General features: G+C 40.1%; 1 protein-coding gene across 1 annotated transcript in view; it reads right to left on the minus strand.

The window, feature by feature from the left end:
• The window catches only part of LOC126355785 (uncharacterized), a 183,783-nt gene that overhangs the window by 42,530 nt on the left and 121,703 nt on the right, over positions 1–19,550 (minus strand). Inside the window, exon 4 of the mRNA XM_050006195.1 lies at positions 11,301–11,615. Within this exon, the coding sequence (XP_049862152.1) occupies positions 11,301–11,615 (315 nt within the window). The remainder of the gene's footprint in view (positions 1–11,300; positions 11,616–19,550) is intronic.

Consider the following 19,550-nt stretch of genomic DNA (forward strand, 5'->3'; position numbering starts at 1 on the left):
ACTACACTTTGAATTTCATGTCGAGTAAAATGCAGTACAGGCGGGTGTTATAAGGCATATCATCCCTTCGGGAGCCTTCGGTTTGTCCTAGTAGACATATTGTTTTAATTTTCACCTTAAATAAAAGTATAGAAGTGTTATGAAACTTCAGAAGTGTTGTGTTTGATGTGTGGGCATACCAATTTGCGTTTCCGGAACGACAGTTACAACGCTCTCCAGATGTTCTATTCAGAGAGTCTGGCTTTCCATGTACGGAATGGGAGGGACATCCGTCATATTGGTATTATACTGGTACCAAACTGATTATCTTATGTTCAGTGGGATGTCTTCCAATAACTGTAGCAGCAGAATATAGTAGGAACTCGAGATATTTAGATTCCCAACAACATAACAGGGGCCAATGGCGCGAGCTTTTAAAAACACCCACCAGACTTTGACAGAATATGGTCGTTGTTTTTATCCACTTCTTTCAGTCATCGTGGATTTTTCAGCTGGTGATTAGTGTATTTTGCGAAGGTTGTCTTGCACGTGGTTTGTAAACGATGCCAAACGATGCTTCTACCTTAAATAAAATTTTGCATGGATATGCAGCATTACTTTGCACTTTTAGTAGGAAACATTCAGAAAACTGCACTAAATTTAGGAAATTACTACCGCGAAGATGTATATGCAGTATGGAGTATGAAGTGGACTAAATGTAATGGAATTTAGTGTTCGCAGAACAACAACTTTCGGGATGCTTCTTAGTGATATTTGCATTGTGCATTACTGCTGCTAAAATGTTAGTTTAATTTCTTTCGTCTGCTGCTCTTCTTTTTCCTTGGCTTATTTTATTCTCCACACTTCCAGTTTCTATAACTTTTTAAAATAATGTTTAGAAAGAGAGATGGCGAGTGCTTGGCACTATGTGGATACTCTTCGGCATACAACCTTACTGCTGCTCTACTGGTTTGCCAACATTCCCCATAAACAATATTAACTTTTTCGACTGTCCCGTACATTGCGAATGTCTCGATAACCTTACGAGGCTAGTTATCTGAGTGCTACAACGGCAGAGCACAGACCCATGGGCTTAAAGCGCACATCTTAACACACGAACTGTAACTGAGTTATTTGTTTACATTTGGTATAATAGGGCTACGTGTGTGGAACGTCTTACTATGACGGCGGGACAGTGGTTTCCGGCGCTGTTATCTTGATACTGTTTGATAAAATCCCATGCACATCATATAGTTGAAGTTCTCTTAGGCTCCTCTTTCAAATTACTATAGATAAAGCATGTAGTTCCATTAGGAAGAAACGAAGTCGGTGTCGTACTTCGGTGAGCAAAAACGATAAAAATTACTCGGAAATTCGTCATATTTTTCGCTTGGCAAAAATCAAACGCTTACTTATTTATTCATTCTGGTTACTTGGAGTGGTCCGTTTTAGGTACCTCACCCTGCATATAAAGATGTAGATGCTGAGGCAGTTTGAGGGCAAAACACTCATGTTGCCTAACTTAGTTCGAGGGACCTATATCCAAACCGAGCGAGGTGGCGCAGTGGTTAGCACACTGGACGCGCATTCGGGAGGACGACGGTTCAATCCCGTCTCCGGCCATCCTGATTTAGGTTTTCCGTGATTTCCCTCAATCGCTTCAGGCAAATGCCGGGATGGTTCCTTTGAAAGGGCACGGCCGATTTCCTTCCCCATCCTTCCCTCACCCGAGCTTCCGCTCCGTCTCCTCCACCTATATCCAACAAAACTAACAGGGGATACTGAATGTATACAAAGACTGGCAGCACAATTGGTCAAAAGTTAAGTCACGGAAAGGATGAAAAATCCGAACAGGCATGTGTTTGGAGAAAGACGCCAGTTACCCCACGAAAGTCTGCTTACAAAGTGCCAAGAAACAGCAGTACATGAGGACTGCTGTGTCTCGTTCAAGTAGGACCCATGAATGCAAGATAATTAATTAATGACACCGTGAACAATTTAAGCAGACATTTCCCCCACAGTCCACTCGCGAATGCAAGAAATGGAAAAAGAGTGGTTCAGTAGTAAGTATCCTCTGCTGTGCTCTTGACATAGATTTGCTGAGTATAAATATGTCACTACCAAATTCATGAAAACACTCCTCTCTACATGTATTTTCAGAATATGATCAGACGTAAATGACATCTTCCTACTGACAAACGACGGTACTAGAGTTTCCTAAACTCCCCGGTGACCTCGGGGGCGTCTCCACGGCGTACTCGCTACCCAGTAGAAGCCAAGCTGCTGACGTATTTCGCGGCCGAAGTATGCCAACCGGCTGAGAATTTCGCTGTCCGTCCCTGATTACCGTTACACTCACGCGAAGAGGCAGCTTTTTGCGGCGTCGGTGAAAGTTGCAACACTCGCCATTGGAATCACGATGACGAGAAGAGGATTGGAATTGAACGTGGGATTTTCTTGCTGTTGATCTTTGTTTCGTTAGTTCTGCTCCTTTTGCGCGCTCAGTGGATACGATGCTGCACTTTATTTTTCCGTGACAAGTGTAACGCTTTGAGGAGATTGAAGCCGTCTCAATAGAAGCAGAATGGGGTCGTGTCTACAAGATCTCGGTAAGTAAATACACTTGCCCTATTTTTATGAATTCTTCTTGAATTGTGATTTTTGATAGCCATGAATTTGTTTAGTGTAGCTGGCTGTAAAGTGCGTCTATGAAGTTCCTTCCTTTGATGTTAGAGGAAGGCAGCGGATGAAACCGGCGCCTGTGCAGAGCAAGGATCGATATAATGCTGTCAAAAGGATTCTCTGAATCATAGCTGCCACCCGACAGGCAGAGCACTCACAGCGATATCTCAGATTATTTATTTATTTGCCACCATACGTAAGGGTCTGGCAAACCGTGATAACTACTACATAAAAAAATTAAAAAATGTACTATAATTCCAGAATATAGTATCTGTTGTTAGACAAAGTGAGGCATAATGTATTATTGATTTGCTTCAGGATATGCATTATAAATTGTTTACCCAAAATGAAATTATAACTCCATCTAATTTCTAATTACATAATACAATTCATATTTCTAATTCATCCTATGCAATCATTGACACAGGTCATGCGTGTTTCAGTTCCTCATTGCATGAGAGAGTGTACCGAAATATGAGATTTAACGCTAGATATCAGCACACATTTGGGTGATTGTGAATAGTACATAGCCACCTCCTGGGTTTTTGCCGCTTAATTCTACTGATAACATGTTTCATTTTAAGATAATAGCAGCTACAGTGATCAACACAGCTCCGCTTATGTGTTTACGACGTTTTTATACTCTATAGAATGATTTCGATGAAGTTGTACACAATTTAAGAACAGTATGACACCTCTTTTTCAAGTGTTAGAAAGAGTAGAAAAAATAATAAAACGAATGCTGTAGATATTTCCCTCGACATTTGTTTTCACTTGTTAGTGGGTGCTTGGCGAAACATAATTATCAACTTAAAATGCACATGCTTTTTGCATGTGTGTCAGGTAACTCCGTTTTCACTCGCCTTACCACTGAAAGCGCTGTTTAAATTTTGGGATTTCATAACAGTTGTCATATTAAAAAAATGGGTTTACGAATCAAAATACTATTCATCTCGAAGTAAAATTTTTACGATTGACATGAAAAACGGAATCGTCAGGTTAGTTGACAGGGGATTCTCGCATACTTCACCACTGGTAACGCACTCTTAATAAAAATTAGCAACTACACACCTTACCGTATTACGCATTAAATTATAACTTCCTTTGTCAGAGTGCTGTTCACGTGGCTCAGTAGTCGAAGAAATGCAAAGGCACCCAGTCAGTCAGGTATGACCACCATTACAGCATGCGGTCAAACCAGCCTTCTGACTGATTATAACCTTGTTCACTTAGAAACTGCTACGACCGTAGCAAGCCCAATCGCAATCAGCCTTCAAAATCTAGGCACCGTATCTGGAGAAAATTTCCGTTCACGTAGATGTTATTTTCTGACAAAAAATTGAGTACTCGCTCAAATCTAAATGGTAGTGTTTTTAATTACTCACTTAAGTTAACAGCCTCATGCGAGTGTTGCCACTCTTTAAATTTCCACGTTTCTGGTGACTACCCACAAAAATTTAATGGATATATGCCACTAACACGAGTGTAATCGTAAATGAGAAATGTAGTAAAAGAAGCATCCATGAAACAAATATTTTATGGTTGACGCTGGCAAAATATAAGGTCATGTGAACTTCTCCATGGTCACGGAAAAGAAGGACATAACTTCATCATGAGTTTCAAAATTTGTAGAAGGGTTATTTCATATCTGTTTTAAGATCGAGTCTGTCATGCCAGTAAATGCTTTGAAAGAGTATATAAAAACGTAAAACTGAAAAATTAATAAGGTGTTACAACTGTTTCACCTTCAGTTAGTCAAGTGATAATCGCCAACTAATTTAGAATGAACCTGAGAATGCTGAGTAAAGAAAACCCGTGACATGGAACAATGTTCAATATCTAAATCTATATAGTGATATACACCATAAAAAAACAAAAAACATTGTCTACACAACATTTGAAACCACTAAAAATCCAGTTCTACCATTTTATACAAAGATTGTGTACCAGTAATAGAAACAAGGCTCTAAATAATTGCTTTATTATGTTTTCAGGAATGATACCCATTTCTTCAGTTTCTGCAAGTTTGGTCAAACGTGGCATAGAGTTTTATTCACGCATATGCTTCAAATGATGAATTTGGGAAATTAGTCAAACCCCATGATAAATCATTGACTTATTATTATTCTGTGAGAAAAAGGTCGTTGCAATAGAAGTGGAGGGAATGGAGAACTATTTCAACTTCATTTGGGTGGCATTAAACGAAGCTCACAAGTATGTCAAAAATATAGTTACGAGTATAACGTTATTGAAAACCTATCAATGTGTCATTAATAGATAAAATGAAGAAGTGGGTCTAACACTGGAATTTAAAGAGATATGCTGAAGAAATGAATTAAAATTTGTGCCACAGTCGTGATTTGAACTCAGATCTCATGCTTACAAGGCAGATGCGCTACCCACTACGCCACCGTAGAAGTGTGACAACCAGCCTGCTAATGTAGTGTAGTGGTTTGCATAGTTGCCACAATTCTATGGTTGTGTGCTGGTTAGCATATCTGCCTGGTAAGCAGGAGACCTGTGTTGAAGCCCCAACTGAGGCACAAATTTTAATTCATTGCTTCAGCTTCTACTATTAGCGAAGAGGAAGCTAAGACTCAATGTCTCTTGGAAAATGTAATGCCAATAGAAATAACCCTGAAAAATAAAGAGTGTTCCTAATAGTGCACTTGACTTACTGAAAAAGCCGACAATGAAGACGAATGAAATGCTAGCTGTTTGGAAAGAAATTAAGATACGAGCATTTTAAAACAAGACATTCAATAGCTAATATTTTACGAGCTCCTAGAATCACAAAGAAAGCTGAACGGTGAAAGGATACAACGTACAGGTACTGTATGTTTAAGGTATTAGACTGACGGTGAGAAAGAGAGGGAGAGAGAGAAAGAGGGAGGGACAGGTGGGGAATTCCAGTGGGTCACAGGACTGGTTACATTGCTGGGTAAGCGAACAGCCGGTTCTGCGCCGACAACCGGTCTTCTGATGAAATATCGTCCTGTTAACCACACAAACGCTGACAAGTGGGAAATACGCAGATTCTCTTCGAATGAAAGCTAGTGTCTTTGACACCAGTTTCCGGAAACGTAGGATGAATGATCATATCGATCAGATAATTTCAGTATCTCTGACTTCGCAGCCTTTCCAGCATCTCAGTGACACATTTTATATTCCAGTATTCATTTTGTTGTCAAAACACACGTAATTCTGCTATCTGACAAGCTGCATGGCTTGGAAGAGAGGACAACATTTCACTGTTCTACAAAGATGTAATTTTAACCATTTCGAAGTTTTTCAATAGTTACAAAATTCTAAATGACTGCGGCGTTTTCTTGTTCACTATAGTTTCTGTGTGTATCCCACAAAAACTCTTTTAAGCTGCTGTAAATTTGAAATCTTTTAATGTCTTTATTCTTTTCCATTAAGGTTTAAAACTAACGTGTAAAACTGTTGGCCGCGGTACTCTGCGTTATAAAGATATCCTTTTAATGATGAGTGAAGATTGGGATGAATTTTTGATATTAGTATTTTATTCTTCAGCTTAATCTTTCAGAGACGTTTTTAGCGCAAAGGCTCCGAGTCATTGGTCGACAAAATTGCTGTAGAAGTCTTGAAGATTTTCATTTTCAGGTGCTTCTCCTGAATACACAACTAACGTTTCAAGGGCAAAGTCCAACTTCATAGATGAGTGAACACTCACCGCGGTGAAATACCATGACGGGGTAGGGGACCAATATTCGATTGCTGGCCAGGTCGGAGATTTTCTAAGCCTGGGGACTGGCTGTTGTGTTGTCTTTATCATTTCATTCCGACTGACCCGAAAATGGACGTCAACGGAAAAGACTTGCTCCTGGCGACCGGTCCACCCGAAGGGAGGCCCTAGCCATACGCACATTTCATTTCATGGAAATATGTGCTATAGCTGGACACATTCTTATGTGTTAGGGTATTTCTTCTTTTTCCTTATTGGCACGAGTAAGTCTGCAACTGGTTTCCACGAACATTAATTAAAAAGGTAATTGCAACCAATAATCTCTGTCTCAGGACGGGATGATACCAATTTAGAAATCCATCATGGGAGAAACAAGTTCCATCCAGTTACATTGGATTTAAACATTTCAAAAAAGCAATCGTCTTTTGCACAGCAGAATAGTATCCTTGGTGGAGCCAGAAAAATTTGAAATGCTTTTCCCGGCAACGCAACGGGTAGATCAGAACGGTTCAACAGCCAGGTGGAATTGCAGTGAGAAAGAATTGCTGATTGTGCAGCAGCGAACGCGGAAACTACTGTGACATCCTAAATGAGCAGGGAGCCCAAGTCAGCAACGTAATAGAATGACGTCATAGTGATATAGAGATACTGCCATAATGGTGACGACGCGGAGTAAGAAATGTGTGAATTATGAACAATTGCACAAACTGTATGCTTCAAATGGCTCTTCCCAACAGTACATTGCCAAGTACCGACACACAGGCCGGTGAAAAACTTTGAGCAATCAAGTTCACATAAATTCTTTTTTATATTTTACAACCGATTTCGACAGATTTAACTGTCGTCTTCTGGTCAGTAACACAATGCGATCATCTGAAACTTCCTGGCAGATTAAAACTGTGTGCCGGACCGAGACTCGGTCTCGGTTCGGCATACAGTTTTAATCTACCAGGAAGTTTCAAATCAGCGCACACTCCGCTGCACAGTGAAAATTTCATTCTGGGTAATGCATACACATGGAATATATCTTCTATCATGATTTATGGTTATGACACACCTTTTGAGAAAACTGTTTTGTTTGACGTTACAAAAAACGAAATGGAAACTGTACATTCACATACCTTCAAAAATTGTTTGTTACAAAACGTGTTCATCGTGAGTTAGAGCCTCATGCCATGTTATCATTCTGGTGGAAAAAGTATAGCACATTATGTAAAAGTCTGTCAGAAGTAAAACATTTCCAGTTAGGAAGCACCTTGTGCACATGTTCATGTCCGTATACCTGTCGCTCACAGCTGATTGTTAAGTCTTAAAAATCACAGTAAACAAAAAAAAATGCTCATCTGTTCACCTGTGTGTGGCATATTCCATACAATGAAGATCCACCTTAGTCGAGGAATATGGTGCCAATGGATGACAGTGAGGCAAAGATAAGACCTGTACGTATTTACAGCCACTCAATGGGCCTTATATAGGCATCGTAAAATCATAGCGTTAATTATTCTGTTTGAAATTTAAGAATTAGAAACTTTTGTGACTGGTTTTTAAACATTGTAACGATTGCAGAACTATACTTATTTGTAGACGAAATTTGTTTTATGTTCTCATTGTATCCTTCATAGGTCCAGATTAGTTCATGCATGATGGGTAAGTTTTGGTATTTACTCTGCTACAGTATAATTCTGTGTCATTGTGGCGAGTAAGAGTGAAATGATGGTGTGGCATTGTTGGCCGGCAGGCCCTGCATGTTAGCAACAATAAAACTGCATCCTGCAAGATGTCAGATGCATCTGTAAGTTACCAAATGCAACATGAATCATGGAAAAAGAGAGGGGTATGAGGGCGGGATATGGCGCAAATATGACCTGAACACAGACAACTATACGTTATAGTGTACAGGCCTGGCAGGGAAGGTGACATGGGATAGAGAGTGTGTGGGTTCAACGTAACAGTATCTACAGAATATATACACAATATTAGCACACAATATAATTTTTGAAGTAATAAAATGTTGACGTCTGGGGGAGGGGAGGGAGGGATTTGCTATAGGCACCATGGACAATGACGAACTGAGCTTACGTTGCTTAAATTCACTAGATATCATCTATTTACAAAGTATGTATATGCATCCATTATAAAATATTAGACCATTGAGGTATAATTATGGACAACGGCAGTGTATAATAGCGTGGAATAAATATATTATACAGCGGCTCTGGTGAAACAAAGAAGAAGAGCAGTTCAACACCACACATTTAAATCTGTAACATGGCAGGATGTTGCAAATCATTATAAACGTGTTTCGTAATAAACAATTTTTAGAAGATGTTTAAATGTACAGTGTGCATTTCCGTTTCTCGTAATGTCAAACAAACATTTTTCTCGAATATTACATCTTAGTCGTAAATCATGAGAGGAGTCATATTCCATGAATATGCATAATGTTAGAGACCAGACGATGACAGTTATATCTATCGAAAACGATTGTCAAAAATAGAGAAGAATTGATGAAGTCTCGGCTACTGAACGTTCTTACCAAATAAAAAAGATTGCTCCTTCTGATTTTCTCAAAATGAGAAAACTCAGGCAGGAAGGTGTAACAACTTCTGGAACAGCTTGTTCCGTTCTGCACTACCCGATGCATTTTGGGCCTTGCACAAGTGTTAACACATCCATCTCCACAGAAGTGTCACTCTGCCGACCGTCACAAACTCGGGAATAAACGTCTTATTTTCAGAAATGAAATACTATTTTGGAGATTGACTACTTGACTTACGAGCTTTTGTTCTTCAGTTGCAATGGAAACCATTTAAACAAGTGTATTTAAGTATGATTTCATTTTTTTGTCATTATGTACAGAGTTAGGTGAGAGATTTTGTAAATTACACTATCTATATGCAGGGTGGTCCACTGATAGTGACCCGTCCAAATATCTCACGAAATAAGTGTCAAACGAAAAAACTACAAAGAACGAAACTCGTCTAGCTTGAAGGGGGAAACCAGATGTCGCTATTGTTGGCCAGCTAAAGGGCGCTGCCGTAGGTCAAACGGATATCACCTGTTTTTTTTTTTTAATAGGAACCCCCATTTTTTATTACATATTCATGTTGTACGTAAAGAAACATGAATGTTTTAGTTGGACCACTTTTTTCGCTTTGTGATAAATGACGCTGTAATAACCACAAACGTATAAGTACGTGGTATCACGTAACATTCCGCCAGTGCGGACGGTATTTGCTTCGTGATACATTACCCGTGTTAAAATGGACCTTTTACCAATTTCGGAAGAGGTTGATATTGTGTTGATGTATGGCTGTTGTGATAAAAATGATCAATGGGCGTGTGCTATGTATGCTGCTCGGTATCCTGGACGACACCATCCAAGTGTCCGCACCGTTCGCCGGATAGTTACGTTATTTAAGGAAATAGGAAGCGTTCGGCCACATGAGAAGCGTCAACCACGACCTGCAACAAATGATGATGCCCAAGTAGGTGTTTTAGCTGCTGCCGTGGCTAATCCGCACATCAGTAGCAGACAAACTGCGCGAGAATCGGGAATCTCAAAAACATCGGTGTTGAGAATGCTACATCAACACCAATTGCGCCCGTACTATATATCCACGCACCAGGAATTGCATGTCGACGAATTTGAGCGTCGTGCACAGTTCTGCCGCTGGACACAAGAGAAATTACGGGACGATAACAGATTTTTTGCACACGTTCGAACTAGCGAAGAAACATCATTCATCAACAGCGGTAACGTAAACCGGCATAATATTCGCTATTGGGCAACGGAAAATCCACGATGGCTGCGACAAGTGGACTATCAGCGGCCTTGGCGGGTTAATGTATGATGCCGCATTATAGGAGGAAGCATAATTGGCCCCCATTTTATTGATGGCATTCTAAATGGTGCAATGTATGCTGATTTCCTACGTAATGTGCTACCAATGTTAGAACAAGATGTTTCACTGCATGACAGAATGGCGATGTACTTCCAACATGATGGATGTCCGGCACCTAGCTCGCGTGCTGTTGAAGCAGTACTGAATAGCATATTTCACGACAGGTGGATTGGTCGTCAAAGCACCATACCATGGCCCGCACGTTCACTGGATCTGACGTCCCCGGATTTCTTTCTGTGGAGAAAGTTGAAGGATATTTGCTATCGTGATCCACCGACAAAGCCTGACAACATGCGTCAGCGCATTGTCAATGCATGTGCGAACATTACGAAAGGGGAACTACTCTCTGTTAAGAGGAATGTCGTTACACGTATTGCCAAATGCATTGAGGTTGACGGATATCATATTGAGCATTTATTGCATGTACTGTATGTGATATTTACAGGTAATCATTCTGTAACAGCATGCGTTCTCAGAAATGATAAGTTCACAAAGGTAAATGTATCACATTGGAACAACCGAAATAAAATGTTCAAACGTACCTACGTTCTGTATTTTAATTTAGAAAACTAGCTGTTACCAACTGTTCGTATAAAATTGTGAGCTATATGTTTGTGACTATCACAGCGCCATCTATCACAAAGCGAAGAAAGTGGTCCAACAAAAACATTCATATTTCTTTACGTACTACAGGAATATGTAATAAAAAATTGAGCTTCCTATTTTTTTTAAAAAAAACGCAGTTGATATCCGTTTGACCTATGGCAGCGCCATCTAGCGGGCCAGCCGTAGCGCCATCTGGTTTCTCCCTTCAAGCTAGACAAGTTTCGTTCTTTGTAGATTTTTCGTGTGACGCAATGGACCAATTATATATATATATATATATATATATATATATATATATATATATATATATATATATATATATATATGATAGTAGAAAAGAGGTAGTGTTGCCTGTTGCCGAACTTGCGAGAAGGAGATAAGCTGTAAGGTCCAGGGAACGTTTAAACGGACGCAGTTACCTGCTGAGCTGGGCGGAGACGAGGTTGGAGTAGGGCGCGAAGCGCGCCGGGCTGCTGTACATCTCGCAGACGAGCTGCTCGCGGCACGACTCCGAGTCGCTGCCCAGCTGCTTGAAGACGCTGTCGAGCCGAGACAGCAGGGGGCTGTAGAACGGGTCGTAGTGGCTCAGCAGCAGCGACGACTTCGGGATCTGATGGAACACCTTGAAGTCGTGCGGCCGCGGCGACTTGACCCCAGGACCCAGCACCGCTGGCCGCGACCCGTAGTAGTTACCGAGGCCCATCCCTAGCTTCGGCGCCGCCGTCGGCTTGAAACTGCAAACAGAGGGCCCAGAATTAGACACCCTCTGCCAGGCAGAAGCTCCACGGCCTCATCTGCCAACTGGTCTGGTGGCATACACCTCCATTGGAATGAAGGTACTTGTAGCTCCCACAAATGATCATTCTGTTCCTGCGATACACCCACCTACGGACACAGTATGCAACGTAAATTATCGATATTTTACTCGTGCATAGTATCACAAGAAAAATACTATAATCGAAAAATTATCGATACCCTGAGGTATAGATAAGAAGAAGAGAATAGGAATTTATGTATAATAAGGACAGTCGATTTTCACAAGTTTTAAGTAGAATAATACGTGTTAAATTAAGCAGTGTTTTTATTTTCATTACAAATTACCATTTTCAAAAATTTTCTGAAATATAAAGAATATCAGGAGGCCGTACCCCGTAGCTCTTACGTATCTGAAGAATGTCGTATTACCGCCTTGAGCTGCTGGAAAAATGCTTTATTTGCACAATCAGTTTCGGTCGGTCTAATTATCATCAGATTCCTAAATACCAAATATAATAACACATAAGGCTTACATTATCATGAATCTGCTGACATTGAAAGGAGTATACTGGAGCACACTTGTATGTGGCACCAGAATAACATAAAAATACACTACTGACCATTAAAATTGTTACACCAAGAATAAATGCAGATGATAAACGGGTATTCGTTGGACAAATATATTATACTAGAATTGACATGTGATTACATTTTCAAGCTATTTTGGTGCATAGATCCTGAGAAATCAGTACGCAGAACAACCACCTCTGGTCGTAATAACGGCCTTGATACGCCTGGGCATTAAGACAAACAGAGCTTGGATGGCGTGTAAAGGTACAGATGCCCATGCAGCTTCAACACGATACCACAGTTCATCAAGAGTAGAGACTGGCGTATTGTGACGAGCCAGTTGCTCGGCCACCATTGACCAGACTTTTCAATTGGTGAGAGATCTAGAGAATGTGCTGACCAGGGAGCAGTCGAACATTTTCGGTATCCAGAAAGGCCCGTACAGGACCTGCAACATGCGGTCGTGCATAATCCTGCTGAAATGTAGGGTTTCGCAGGGATCGAATGAAGGGTAGAGCCACAGGTCGTAACACATCAGAAATATAACGTCCATTGTTCAAAATACCGTCAATGCGAACAAGAGGTGACCGAGGCGTGTATCCAATGGTACCCCATACCATCACGCCGGGTGATACGCCAGTATGGCGATGACGAATACACGCTTCCAACGTGCGTTCACCGCGATGTCGCCAAACACGGATGCGACCATCATGATGCTGTAAACAGAACCTGGATTCATCAGAAAAAATGACGTTTTGCCATTCGTGCACCCAGGTTCGTTGCTGAGTACACCATCGCAGGCGCTTCCGTCTGTGATGCAGCGTCAAGGGTAACCGCAGCCATGGACTCCGAGCTGAGAGTCCCAGCTGCTGCGAACGTCGTCGAACTGTTGGTGCAGATGGTTGTTGTCTTGCAAACGTCCCCATCTGTTGACTCAGGGATCGAGACGTGGCTGCACGATCCGTTACAGCCATGCGGATAAGATGCCTGTCATCTCGACTGCTAGTGATACGAGGCCGTTGGGATCCAGCACGGCGTTCCGTATTACCCTCCTGAACCCACCGATTCCATATTCTGTTAACAGTCATTGGATCTCGACCAACGCGAACAGCAATTACGCAATACGGTAAACAGCAATCGCGATAGGCTACAATTCGACCTTTATCGAAGTCGGAAACGTGATGGTATTCACTTCTCCTCTTCACAAGACGCATCACAACAACGTTTCACCAGGCAACGCCGGTCGACTGCTGTTTGTGTATGAGACATCGTTTGGAAACATTCCTCATGTCAGCATGTTGCAGATGTCGCCACCAGCGCCACCCATGTGTGAATGAAAAGCTAATCATTTGCATATCTCATCATCTTCTTCCTGTCGGTTAAATTTCGCGTCTGTAGCACGTCATTTTCGTGGTGTACAATTTTAATGGCCAGTAGTGTATAAATAAATTAAAATGAAACTAGTATGCTATAAACGATGAATGCCTCTGAAGGGATCGACAATGTGGATCGGTGACTGTGCGCGACCGCAGAGCCAAAGATCTGCTTTGTTGGAGCAAGAAAGCGCTGGGCGCTCAGTAGTAAGTAGGTGTCTGTGAGAAAAAAGACGATGGAGTAGGCAGTTTTTGTGGTGTGCTGTGCGAAGCACAGGTATGTCAATATTGTTGAGCATGGAAGTAGAAATCTTCTTGTAACCAAGGTAAAGATGCTAAATAATTATGATTTTGCTAGCGCGTCAGTGTAGATGAGTTGGCTGATAAATTGTAATTGTTGAGTAACCCCAGAATGTACGTAAACTGTTTAAATAAAAAGGCTAGTTAAAGATTTCAGTTTTTTAATTCTTTTAAGATTTGTTAACAGACGTATGTGTAATTTGACGATTAGTATTTATGTTGGACTAATGAAATTAGATAATACTTCCTGTTTAAATCTCATTGTTTGTGAATCAGTTGTGAGTAACGTAACGTCAATTGTCAGATGTTTTTGTAAAGACAAACTTAACTTCCAATACAATGTTGCTAAAAATGAGTGTTAGTAATTCACCATAATCAGTACCGTCTCCCAGTCCGTCTTTTTTTTCTATCGAGTTGTGCCTCTATGGACTGTGTGGTAACAACCAAGTCAAGGACTTGTTCTTGTTCCAGCTTTGACTTCGTGCCATTATCTTCTGAGCCCACAAAGAAGTGCTTGTATATGCTCTTCGTATAACGGCCCTCTCCGTCTTTTGACATTGATGCCGTTTTAAAACCTTGGTAGTTCGTCACCGATCTTCTAAACTTGTTCCTGTCAGGCATTTCTCTCTCTGAGAAACCAATCAATTCGTGTAGAGTTTTGCTAACAATGACACAGAGTAAGCACACCACTTGCACTTACAACTCGCAACACGACTATTCGAGTTCATTACTCATTCCGCAGTTCAGACTTTCATTCAATGTAATCTCTCTCACTCTTTTTAGTGTTGTAACGTTCTTTAATAAAAAGTTTTCTGAGTAACGTACCGCGTCATAATGTAAAAACTTTCAGTGGACCCAGAAGGAAACCACTGTAACGGTGGCTGAAACGACGGTAAAGCGATGGATTAGACCAGTGTTTCTCGAAGTGTGCGCCAGGGCGCGCTGCTGCTCCCTGAAACATTTGCGGGTGCGCCCTGCAATATTTTATAAAAACATATGGCCAAATATAAGAGAACATGTAGCTACTAAATTTTATCCATTTCACAACAGGTATAATATGGACGAGTTCTTAAATTTTGTGGAATCGTTCAGTTTGGTTAAGGCAATAAGGTAGCTATTTTCCTTCAAATGTCGACATTATTCGGAACGTTTCATGCCGACTGTCTTCTCCCTTCCATTGTGGCTAATCTTAGCTATTTAACAGTAGCAGCTGTTTGGGAACTGGGCATAGGCATTTCAAAATAATGACTCATGATAAAGTCATTGCTGCCCATCGAGGTCACTCCTTACACCACTGAGAAGTATGAGGAATTCTGGGGAACGTGTAATTCGCAGTGAGGCGAGAAAAATAATTATTTGGATGGCAGAATGATGCGGTCTGAAGAAACAGAATGGTCAGATAATTGTCACATTGCTACAATCACAAAAATATGCAGTTGTGGGAGCGATTAATTCCTGTAGTAATGGATGTAACAGTATTTATAAATGTAACACTTTATCTATGGTAATGTTTGGTGTGGCCCACACAGCAACTTATTTGATATCTTGTAAGAAATTTGCAGTCCAAGACTGCAACCATGGACTGCAACTTTCTTACCACTTAATACTTCATCGTCATTCATAATTAATAAACACCTAAAATGTCATTTTCTTCAACTCCTTGCACTAGACCTGCATTACAACAGACTTGCCTTAATTTCACAATTTTTGACAGAAATAATGCGCTCTTGGCAAACCATTTTTATTTTTGTGAGTGAAATATAACTATCTTAGTCGCTCGTCGTTACCAGGCGCACAAGCATCCGTGGATGACGCGCACTGGTCGTGAAATTTTCCTGACCACCCCCCCCCCCCCCCTCTCACCTCCCTCCCAACTGTAGGCGTCGCGCAAATTATTTTCGCACCCTTCGTTTCGTGCCTTCTTTCCGTAACCAAACGGTACGACACTTCCGTCTCTCTTAAAGCTTGTAAATAAACATTAAGTTAATTTCATCACGAGCAAACGCTGAAAAAGTATTTGACGACTGACGGACTTTATCCGACGGAAACTCATACGGATATTATCTGACCGTGTCGTTCTTTTGTTTCACAGTTGATTTGCCTATGAACGTTTTTCTTTTACGATGGTACACAGTCAAGGCAGGCTGTAAAAGGAAAAAGAAGGCGTATCAAAAATGGCTACATACTAGAACTCAGGTAGACAGAGAAAGTTATGTTGAAGAAAGAAACAAAGCCAAACAGATAATTGCAACATCCAAGAAGAAATCTTGGGAAGACTTTGGAAACAGATTGGAGACTCTGGGTCAAGCTGCTGGAAAACCATTCTGGTGTGTAATTAGCAGTCTTCGAAAGGGAGGTAAGAAGGAAATGACAAGTATTTTGGACAGGTCAGGAAAACTGCTGGTGAATCCTGTGGATGCCTTGGGCAGATGGAGGGAATATTTTGAAGAGTTGCTCAATGTAGGTGTAAATACGATCAGCAATTAAATGAAACAATAAGTTTACTGTTACCAGTCACTGTTTATTTGTTTCCACGACGCGTTTCAAAGGTTTAAACCTCCATCATCAGGTGGATATACATCAGTTAATATGGCATTTGTGTGTTTGTGTTGTGTTACGATTTCTTTGGAGGAAGTTGTGACACTGTCTAGTGGAGAAAACAAAACAGTATTTCAGAACTTGGTCTGTTTTGACAAAAATTGAACTTGTATCTAGCAGTAAACATAAATTAAGTAAGATAAAGTACCTCCAGTGGTCACAGGATCCTTTCACAGTCGTAACACATCACATGAACACTATCATATTGTATAAACAAATATGGCGTCGTAATCTATTAGGTGCATGGATCGTACAGCAAAAGAGAAAATGTTCTCACAAAGTCCAGAGAATATACGTCCTAACAACATTATTACAGAAAACTTTTTTGAATGATTTGGAGGTGTTGAATACATTTGTTGGAGTAAATACTTCAGGCAGTAAGTAAATACGATTTTGACAGCTTAAAATAGCATAAAGTTCATACTCATTTATACAATCAGGTGAGGTGTTAGAAACTTTAAGTACAATAATCATATTGGCTACAGTGATAAAATAAAATAAAATAATACACAATTGACCATTCTTATAGGGGTTCATAGGCAGATATGAAAGGCTGGAGGCAGAGGGGAAGGAATATAAAGAGAACATGAGAGGGAGGGAGAGGGTGGAGAGAGAGATTGTATGACAGCAAACTTTACAAGGCAAAGGATCTTAAGATTATGTCTGTTGCATGTATTAACTGTCTAAAGGTTGTGGTAATACATTGGTAAATGCTTAAAAAGTGCACATGGATGTGCATTTGTATCAGCAGTTGTATACATAGTTTCAAGCTGACAAGGGGTGCAAACTGTTGGTGTGATTGTATATCTGTAAATGAAGTAAATCTCCTGTACACTCAGGGCTGTTATGGTAACATAAATAAATATTAGTGGTAAATCTTAATGTGTGTGTGTGTGTGTGTGTGTGTGTGTGTGTGTGTGTGTGTGTGTGTGTGTGTGTGTGTGTGCTTAGCAATTTTTAATGACGTAGGCAGTTGTTGAAAACGGAGATGATACTACTGTAAATATTGTCATTTTTGTCATTTAAGATGCATTCAGGTTGTTTAGTTTGATGTTTGTATATTTGGAGTGTTTCAAGGATGTCTAGTTTTCTGCCTTTTGGTTGGATGTGTAGGATGCTGATACTTGTGTTGTTAACATGGTGTTTTGTTTCATGCAGGTGGGTGGCAATAGCTGATGTGTGGTATTTTTTGTTTTTTAGTGCTGCCATGTGTTCTTTGAACCTAATCTCAAATGATCTCCCTGTCTGGCCTATGTAGAAGCAGTCACAGTCTAAACATTTAATTTTGTATACGCCTGTGTGATGCAGAGGGTTTTGTGTGCTGATGTTGTGGGGTAATTTCTGTCCGATCCTGTTGTCTGTTGTGAAGGATATGCTTATGCCTTTTCGTTTGAAGACATTGGCTATCTGATAAAAAAAAAAAAAAAAAAAAAATTGCTAAGCACACACACACACACACACACACACACACACACACACACACACACACATTAAGATTTACCACTAATATTTATTTATGTTACCATAACAGCCCTGAGTGTACAGGAGATTTACTTCATTTACAGATATACAATCACACCAACAGTTTGCACCCCTTGTCAGCTTGAAACTATGTATACAACTGCTGATACAAATGCACATCCATGTGCACTTTTTAAGCATTTACCAATGTATTACCACAACCTTTAGACAGTTAATACATGCAACAGACATAATCTTAAGATCCTTTGCCTTGTAAAGTTTGCTGTCATACAATCTCTCTCTCCACCCTCTCCCTCCCTCTCATGTTCTCTTTATATTCCTTCCCCTCTGCCTCCAGCCTTTCATATCTGCCTATGAACCCCTATAAGAATGGTCAATTGTGTATTATTTTATTTTATTTTATCACTGTAGCCAATATGATTATTGTACTTAAAGTTTCTAACACCTCACCTGATTGTATAAATGAGTATGAACTTTATGCTATTTTAAGCTGTCAAAATCGTATTTACTTACTGCCTGAAGTATTTACTCCAACAAATGTATTCAACACCTCCAAATCATTCAAAAAAGTTTTCTGTAATAATGTTGTTAGGACGTATATTCTCTGGACTTTGTGAGAACATTTTCTCTTTTGCTGTACGATCCATGCACCTAATAGATTACGACGCCATATTTGTTTATACAATATGATAGTGTTCATGTGATGTGTTACGACTGTGAAAGGATCCTGTGACCACTGGAGGTACTTTATCTTACTTAATTTATGTTTACTGCTAGATACAAGTTCAATTTTTGTCAAAACAGACCAAGTTCTGAAATACTGTTTTGTTTTCTCCACTAGACAGTGTCACAACTTCCTCCAAAGAAATCGTAACACAACACAAACACACAAATGCCATATTAACTGATGTATATCCACCTGATGATGGAGGTTTAAACCTTTGAAACGCGTCGTGGAAACAAATAAACAGTGACTGGTAACAGTAAACTTATTGTTTCATTTAATGTCAATAACAGTCACGGTAAAGCCTAACCTAAAAATGTTCGCATTTAAAGTTAATCTGCCCAGTCAGGCAATCAAGGCTATTTTCGAGTACAAAAACAGCGCAGAAAAGCTCGCAATGACAACACAGCATATTCACTTCAATAGAAATTGTCTCAGAAATAACGTCATTCCAAATTATGTAAAGATTGACGTCAAAATAAACACGACAACTGCAAAGAAAACACTGATAAACGCACGGAAATTCTGGGTGAAAAACGAACTGAAAGAACTTTATATTAAAAAACAAATGTTCAACACGCAGCTTTATAATGCAGAATTACAGTTGGGAAAGTTGCTTCATAGACTAGACTGCGATTCCATAACCGAAAAAGTCAGAAAGTACATCGAGTTCATTGTACAGAAAACAAAAACCACACAGAAGAAAAAACTAGCCAGTCTTATAAATCAACAGTTACCTCCCAAACTGAACCAAAACAGCCAAAGGAAACACACATTCTACACACCTTTCCTCAACAACACAGACATAATATTCACTGCAGAAGAAGAAACACTACTCTGCAAAGGTTTAAAACACAATGTTCAAG

The sequence above is a fragment of the Schistocerca gregaria genome, chromosome 3 (assembly GCF_023897955.1).
Source record: "Schistocerca gregaria isolate iqSchGreg1 chromosome 3, iqSchGreg1.2, whole genome shotgun sequence".
Classification (NCBI taxonomy): Eukaryota; Metazoa; Arthropoda; class Insecta; order Orthoptera; family Acrididae; genus Schistocerca; species Schistocerca gregaria.